Source organism: Acanthamoeba castellanii (assembly GCF_000313135.1).
Source record: "Acanthamoeba castellanii str. Neff unplaced genomic scaffold scf7180000084695, whole genome shotgun sequence".
In the NCBI taxonomy this organism is placed as follows: domain Eukaryota; phylum Discosea; order Longamoebia; family Acanthamoebidae; genus Acanthamoeba; species Acanthamoeba castellanii.
In genome coordinates, this window is record NW_004457259.1 from 10,057 (window position 1) to 17,196 (window position 7,140).

Below are 7,140 nucleotides of genomic sequence, written 5' to 3' on the forward strand. Positions count from 1 at the left end.
TCCTCGATCATCTTCCTGCGAAGCTGCTCCCCCGAACTCGAGTCACCGCACACGCACCACCGCACACACACACACACACACACACACACACAACCAGCGCACACGCGGCACACACTACCGCACAGGCGAGTTACCAGCGATGAGACACTCGTAGAGATTGAAGGTCATGAGAGGCTCGGGCTTGAGCTCGCGAAAGTAGAGTTTGAGCAGCCCCGCCACCGTGTGCGCCGACTTGGCGGCCATCGCCGTCAGGTCCACAGACTTGCCTGCACAACGATCAACATTATTGGGTGATCACTTTGCGTAATCGCACACGCGTGCGACACACACACCGGTGCACCGCACGCAACGAAAAGGGAGCGCCGCAGGTCCGTACCCTTGTTGATATCGCGGTGGGCGTTGGTCATGTCCTCCTTGCTACCCGACATACGGTACAGACCTTCCTCCGACACTGTGCGACAATAAAAATTAAAAATAAACAAATTAAACATACAAGAAAATGAGATGGTTATTTTATTTTATAAATGACTTATATATAAATGAATGAACTGTGTTTGGGGAGGGGGGGGGGTTACCGCATGTTTCGAGTACGTCGAGGCAGTCGACCAGGAACTGCTGCCCGCGCGGGTCCTCAATGGTGCCACCGAAGACCGGCGCTACCTTGCTCCCGCTCCTGAAAATGCCTGACATGAACGAACTAACGAACTTGTGCCTAAACGCGTTCTTCCCTCGAGGTGTGAGCTCCCACCTTCGCTTTCGTTCTTTGCGCACAAATTGAACTCGGTCGTGATTCGTTCTTTAGAAGATGAGTTCTTTTTTTGTCGACTAAAAAGAAAACACTTTTCTTTTGCTGCTTTCTTTTTGTTCTCTTTCTTTCTTCTTGAGCTGGACGTGTCGGTACCATCACCGTGCAGGTGGTTCCGATGTCAATGTGATGTAGGAGGCCTGGTTCACCAGAACAGATGTTCCTCGATTTCTGCGATACGGTCCTCGAAGGCGTCCCGTGTCCGCTGGACCTCGGCTTGAAATGCCGCCCGGGTGCGCTGGGCCTCAGCTTGGAAGGCGGCCCGAGTGCGCTGGGCCTCGGCCTCGTAGGCGGCTTTGGTGCGCTGGGCCTCGGCTTCGACGGCGGCCAGCCGGGCGGCCAAGTCGGCGTTGCGTCGGGTGAGCTTCCGCACGCTCTCCTTGAGCTCCCTGATGCGCGGGCCGACGGCGTTGAGCTCCGCTTCCACGGCCGCCTCATCGTCGGCCAGCACCATGGTCCAGTGTCCCTGGCACTCCACGACTTCGATCGCTTCGAGCTGTTTGTAGATGAGAAGCGTGGCGAAGGCGTCGGTGGCGGCGTACGAGAGCTGTCCGGGGGTGAGCTGGTCGCTCCCCCAGTTGCTGCGCGCCTTGCCCTTGGCTACGTGCTTGCCGAGGAGGTCCTGCGCCAGCGACTGCAGACCCAGGCGGGTGTAGCTGAGCCTGCGCGCCATCGTAGCGACGTCGAGCAACCCTCGCGGGATGAGAAAGAACTGAGAGTGCAGCTTTCTCAGATCGTTGGTCACAGCGAGCCCCACCTGCACCATGAACAGATCAATCAAATGATTGATGAATCGATTCATCAATCAAATGTGCGAACAAGGGAATTTCGTACCTTCAAGTGCTTGTCGAGAAGCTCTTCGAGAGCTGGGGGCATGCTACCGAGTTGCAGCATGTAGAAGATGAGGCACACATCCTCACTGGCGTAGAGCCAAGATTTCGGGGCGTGACCAAGTCGGACCCGATGTGAGGGCCGACCTGGTGGATACCAGGACGATCTTCGCGTCTGTCGTCGTTAGAGTCTACTTCGGCGCGAGTACTCATCTGGCACACGACACCTAATCGGACTCAGGCGGAAATGTCGAGGTACTTTGTCGGACGCTGTTTGTAAAAGCCCTACTAAACCAGACAATAACTGAGCAGAAACCTTAGGAGTTGCGTGCCTCGAATGTGCAGAAGATCAGTGCGAGAAAGTTGCGAGCAATCCTTCAACAAGCGAAGGCGCGTCTCGTTGGGTTTTCAGGGCTGAGACTACCGACCATGACGTGAGAACGCATTCCGGTGGGCATCTTGTTGAAAAGGGCTTTCGGGCTTATGCGACTTTGCGCCTTGTCGGGCCGAGCTCATGGCCTCGACCACACACCTCACCCAACACAACCATCATACTCTCAACACACACAAACAACTACCACTACAACAATGGCCTTCCAACGCTCGACCCTGCTGGCACTGCTTGTGCTGGTCGTCGCCGCACTCTTCGCACACGCACAAGAAGTCGACTTGACATCGGCGGCTGGCGACACCAGCCTACCTGTCCGGGCAGAAGACGAACCGACCGCGGCGGTGGCCAACTGCGCTCTCGCCATCAACTGCGGCCAGTGCAAGGTATGCGGCGGGTTGCGCTCCGATGGGGCGCGGTGATCTCACATGCGCACCTGTGATTGACAACATAGAGCTCCAGTTGCGGATGGTGCGGCGATAGCGATAGCAAGGGCTACTGCGAGAACTGCACCGAGAAGGACTGCAAGAAGCCGGACTCCTGCAACTACAAATACTACACCCACAATATCTGCCCCAGCGTACGTCTCAGCCCGGACCCACGCGCCATCTCTATCTCCATCTAGAACAGTGCTGATCAACACCTGCTGCGTACAGGAGATCGACGACGTGCTGCTGGGCGTAGGCGCCATCATCGGCATCGTGGTGGGCGGTGTGGTCGGCCTGTGCTGCCTGGGTGCCGCCTGCCTGGGACTCATCTACTGCCTCTGCTGCCGTCGCCACGGCTATCACCACCTCTAAGGAGCTTTCCCTTCGTCATTCTTTTGAATTCGAAAAAATCTAAAATAATCTCAAACTTGCACCTGTCACTCAGCCAATCACACCCTGTCGCACTCCTTCTTACACTTGCGGTCCTCAGGGCACGGCTCGCCGGCCTTGAGGTATTCGCCGAGCCGGTCGGGCAGGACGCCCTGTCCATCGGCGTACTTGACGCCGGCCTCGGTCGCGATCGGGTAGCAGCCGTGGCCGTCCGGGTAGAAGAACGTGTGGGCGATCTTACGCGGGCAGCACCCGTTCCGATCTTGCCACTGGCCGTTGGCACACTGACCGCTCCCCGAGCTGGCCGTGGTAGTCCTGTGGGCCTCGGTGGTGGTGCACGGCGGCTTCTCGTGGTCGGGCGTAGTGGTGCAGGGATGCTCCGCGGTGGTGGTCGAGTCCCTGTGAGGGTGGCACACCTTGAAGCACTTCCAGTAGTAGTCGGCTTCAACCTCTTTCTGATCACGTTCATCACAGCACCGACCTTCACCCGAGATCTGCTGTTCGAGGCCCTCCGCAGCTGAGCAGAGTCAAGGAGTCAGCGGATCGACCCTAACTGTTCTCGGAGGAGTGGATGGTACCGTGCGCAACGAGAGCGAGAGCAAGGAGACCGAGCAAGAGGAGTGTGATGTCCACAGTGTACAGCTTCATGGTGCGAATGAGTGGTGAGGTTGCGTTGAGGAGGATGGAGGGAGGGGCGCCAACCCTTTTTGTATAGGCGAGGTGGTGCTTCGTTCTCCAATCCCTGTGTGGAGCGCAACGCCACCGTGACACGGTTCGCGAGGTCACAAGGGCACCACTTAGAAGGCTTAGTCGACTCCACCTCCACAAGGCAAGTGGCCGGACTGGTTTGTGACTTCTCCCCGTCATTGTGCCGGTGACCCACCTTGTGTGACCTGTAACCCACTCCTGGTGGGGCAAAAAGAAATCAAACAGGAAAAACAGACAAGAATTCGGGCATTGGCGGATTACTGCGACGCCCTCAAACGGAGGGGGTGATGCCGGAGCTGATGGCGCTGGTCTTCAACTACGTTGACCCTCTCACCCGGCCCTGCTGTCGCGCTGTGTCTCGCCACTGGAGCGCCATCTTCGACCTCTGCAGGGAGGTAACGGGGTGGCCACAAGACGTCGACCGCACCGCCACGAGCACCAGCTCCCCACCATCTTCTAGACGAGCAGTTCTGCGCCCGGTTGGCCGCTGAGGGCCGGCTCGCCGTGCTCGAGTGGGCTCGCACCAACGGGTGCCCGTGGGACTACCGCACCTGTGCCTCGGCCGCCCGGCGTGGCGACCTCGCCTTGCTCCAGCGCCTCCGCGCCGACGGATGTCCGTGGGACAAGTCCACCACCTCTGCCGCGGCCGCTGCGGGCCAGCTCGACGTGCTCAAGTGGGCACTGGCCAACGGGTGTCTCCTCGCCGAGCCCATGATCTGCAACGAGACCGCAGCGGCAGGCCAACTGGCGGTGCTCCAGCACCTGCGCGCCATCGGTCGGTTGCCCGTGGAGCAAGTGGACCTGCGCCAAGGCCGCCCAGGGTGGCCACCTCGAGCTTCTGCAGTGGGCGCGGGCCAACGGGTGTCCGTGGGACCAGATGACGTGCGCGCTGGCGGCTGAGGGCGGTCACATGGAAGTTCTGCAGTGGGCGCGCGACAACGGGTGCCAGTAGGACCGGGGCACCTGCCTGCGTGCGGCCGGCGGCGGCCAGTTAGAGGTGCTCCAGTGGGCGCGGGCCGGCGGCTGTGCGTGAGACGAATGGGCGCCAGCGCTGGCGGCCGGCGGCGGCCACCTTGAGGTCCTACAGTGGCTCCACGCCAATGGCTGCCCGTGGGACGCCAAAACCTGTGCATCGGCGGCCGAGGGGGGGCCACCTGGACATACTTCAGTGGGCGCGGGCCAACGGGTGTCTGTGGGACGAGAAGACGTGCGCCAGTGCGGCCGATCAGGGCCAGCTGGAGGTGCTCCGTGGGCGAGCGCCAACGGGTGTCCGTGGGGCCGCCAGACGTGGGCCAACATGATCAAGCGAGGCGACGCCGACATGGTTCGGTGGGCGCGCGACCATAGTGGCCAGCCGTGGGATGCCCAGGCATCGTGTGCCGCGGCCGCGCGGGGAGATCTAGGCCTGCTGGAGGCGTACGCCGAAAACGGGCCGTGGGACGAGGAGATCTGTTTGGCCGCGACGAGAGGAGGTCATCTCGAGGTGGTCCAGTGGCTGCGGGCCAAGGGCTGCCCCTGGAGCCCCCACACGTGTACCCACGCTGCGCTGAAAGGGCACCTGGAGGTGGTGAAGTGGGCTCGCGCCAACGGCTGTCCATGGCGCGCCGACACCATTCGGCTGACCAGGCGGCGCCAAAGGGTGCTGGCCTGGGCCGCTGAGAACGGGCTTGCTCTGGATGCGTGATTGGCATGTGAAGTTTTATGGTGTAAAAAACAACAAATCAGAATGCAGCAAAGGTGTGAAGAGAGCCGAGCTTGCCCATCTTGCAGAGAGCAGAGGCCACACGCGAGAGAAGGGCGTGTGGCGCTACGGTTCTCGGCGAGCGCATTAGTCGCAGGCAGGGACGCACTGGCGACCAGCGGGACAAGCCATGCCGGCCGGGTTGTACACGCCGGCCTCGTTGGGGTAACATCCGCTCGCGTCGGCGTAGAGCACGCCCACATTGGTCGCGATCGGGTAGCACCCGCGCACGTCGCGGTAGAACAGCGACATGCCAAAGGCACGCGGGCAGCAGCCCGCCGGATCCCTCTGCGCGTTGGCCGGGCACGCCGCTGTTGTGTTGTGTTGTGCATGCATCGCACATTGTGCGGTGGTGAGAACGGTTGGTGGTGGTGGTGGTGGTGGGGGGGAGCGAGGCTGAGCTGAGGTGTTGGTTCGTACGGCGAGTGGGCTGAGGAGTGGCGACGACGGTGGGCAGACACGTGGGCGAGCACTGCTGGCCAGGGGGGCAAGTGGCACCCGCCGGCCTGTAAGTGCCCTGCGCGTTGGGGAAGCACCTGATCGATGCGTTCACAACAGAGGTCAGCCAGCAACCGAAAAAGATGAGCAATGTGTGTGTGTGGAATGGGTGTGGCGGCTCAATGCATGTACCCTCCGACGTCGGCGTAGAGGACCTGGTTGTTGGCCACGCGGGTCGGGTAGCACCCGCGAGCATCGCGGTAGAAGTTGATCATGTTGATCATCGTCGGGCAGCAGTTGCCGGCGTCGGGGAAGGCCCCGCCGAGGCACGGGCCAGAGGGCGGCGACTGGGCAAAGGCGCACATGATGCCAACGACGGCGGCGAGAGCCATGGCGAGCCAGGTCGGAAAGTAAGCCATTTCTTGATGTTGCTGGTTGATGCTTGCTGGAGGGTTGGTTGGTTGGAGAGTGAATGGATGAAAGAGAGGGGAGGTATAAATGGTAAGGAGTGGCCAATCAGCTACTCGGTCTTGTCCCCAATCCAGGCCTATCGGCACCTGATGACATTTCGCGAGCAAGGACATGCGAGGCTTGGTCTGAGTGTACACTCAGCTCGCGAGGTTCTTGAGCTCTGAAAGCCCCCCTTACGCCAGTGTTTTAATGCTAGTGGACCCCAAACCCAATTGAGGACCATCAACACGACCCAGACGACGCGAAAAGCCAGACAAGTCGGTGAACGCTCGGGGGTGGATGGGTAGTCTTCGAGTCCCGTCGCATACAATACACAAATTAATAAACTTTGTGTGTGGTGCACCCACAGTTCATGACGACGCAGCAGAATCAGAAGAGGACGTGACGGCGAGGTTGGCATCGGTGATGCTGAGGAGGGTGCGCTGGTCGAGCCCGCAGTCGGAAGCGTGCGCGAGAAGTCAGACAGCACGCGCCGCGGGAAGTCGCACACAAACACAAAGTCGAGTTTGGCCGTCCTGTCCACACCAGGAAAAACACGTGTTGTCCGACACACGTCATGCGTGTGCGTGTGCGTGTGCGCGCGTGCGTGTGGTGGTCACTGTACCTGTCCCGTTCGAGTAGCTGGAGGGTGGCATACTGCCTGACCTCGTCCAGCAGCTCGTCGGCGTAGAAGATGCGCTGCGGCAGCCGCTCGCCGTTGGCCATCCGCAAGACCAGCGCCACCTCGCGCCTCCCGGCCGCACTCCTCGTCTGCTGCTGCTGGTCCTTCGTGTCGAACTGGTGCTTGAGCTCGGCGTACATGCGCTCGCGGTCCCGCTCCCGCGTTTCGGCCTCGCGCCGCTGGCGCTCCTCGTCAGCCCGCGCGTGCTCCTCCGCTTCGCGCGCTCGGCGCTCCTCGGCCGCCTTGGCCTCTTCAATCACCTGGTCGCGCAGGAGGCTCT

General features: G+C 61.0%; 7 protein-coding genes across 7 annotated transcripts; 2 read left to right on the plus strand and 5 right to left on the minus strand.

Moving 5' to 3' along the window:
• Positions 1–114: 114 nt before the first annotated feature.
• ACA1_351270 (Rho GTPase activating protein) lies at positions 115–690 on the minus strand (the record flags this gene model as incomplete). The annotated part of the gene is made up of 3 exons (XM_004333064.1): positions 115–266; positions 377–451; positions 576–690. 3 exons carry the CDS (start codon positions 688–690, stop codon positions 115–117), a joined length of 342 nt encoding a protein of 113 aa, XP_004333112.1.
• A 260-nt stretch (positions 691–950) lies between these two features.
• Positions 951–1,699, minus strand: ACA1_351280 (3'5' exonuclease domain containing protein; the record flags this gene model as incomplete). The annotated part of the gene is made up of 2 exons (XM_004333065.1): positions 951–1,562; positions 1,640–1,699. 2 exons carry the CDS (start codon positions 1,697–1,699, stop codon positions 951–953), a joined length of 672 nt encoding a protein of 223 aa, XP_004333113.1.
• A 524-nt stretch (positions 1,700–2,223) lies between these two features.
• ACA1_351290 (uncharacterized protein) lies at positions 2,224–2,823 on the plus strand (the record flags this gene model as incomplete). Its single annotated transcript, XM_004333066.1, has 3 exons — positions 2,224–2,409; positions 2,478–2,603; positions 2,680–2,823. 3 exons carry the CDS (start codon positions 2,224–2,226, stop codon positions 2,821–2,823), a joined length of 456 nt encoding a protein of 151 aa, XP_004333114.1.
• A 77-nt stretch (positions 2,824–2,900) lies between these two features.
• ACA1_351300 (uncharacterized protein) lies at positions 2,901–3,489 on the minus strand (the record flags this gene model as incomplete). The annotated part of the gene is made up of 2 exons (XM_004333067.1): positions 2,901–3,358; positions 3,420–3,489. The coding sequence occupies 2 exons, from the start codon at positions 3,487–3,489 to the stop codon at positions 2,901–2,903; spliced, it is 528 nt and encodes a 175-aa protein (XP_004333115.1).
• A 347-nt stretch (positions 3,490–3,836) lies between these two features.
• Positions 3,837–5,233, plus strand: ACA1_351310 (uncharacterized protein; the record flags this gene model as incomplete). The annotated part of the gene is given in 5 exon segments (XM_004333068.1): positions 3,837–3,944; positions 4,018–4,299; positions 4,346–4,491; positions 4,556–4,764; positions 4,779–5,233. The coding sequence occupies 5 exon segments, from the start codon at positions 3,837–3,839 to the stop codon at positions 5,231–5,233; spliced, it is 1,200 nt and encodes a 399-aa protein (XP_004333116.1).
• A 144-nt stretch (positions 5,234–5,377) lies between these two features.
• On the minus strand, positions 5,378–6,147 carry ACA1_351320 (uncharacterized protein; the record flags this gene model as incomplete). Its single annotated transcript, XM_004333069.1, has 3 exons — positions 5,378–5,601; positions 5,711–5,826; positions 5,921–6,147. 3 exons carry the CDS (start codon positions 6,145–6,147, stop codon positions 5,378–5,380), a joined length of 567 nt encoding a protein of 188 aa, XP_004333117.1.
• A 128-nt stretch (positions 6,148–6,275) lies between these two features.
• On the minus strand, positions 6,276–7,000 carry ACA1_351330 (uncharacterized protein; the record flags this gene model as incomplete). Its single annotated transcript, XM_004333070.1, has 2 exons — positions 6,276–6,714; positions 6,804–7,000. 2 exons carry the CDS (start codon positions 6,998–7,000, stop codon positions 6,276–6,278), a joined length of 636 nt encoding a protein of 211 aa, XP_004333118.1.
• Positions 7,001–7,140: the final 140 nt, after the last annotated feature.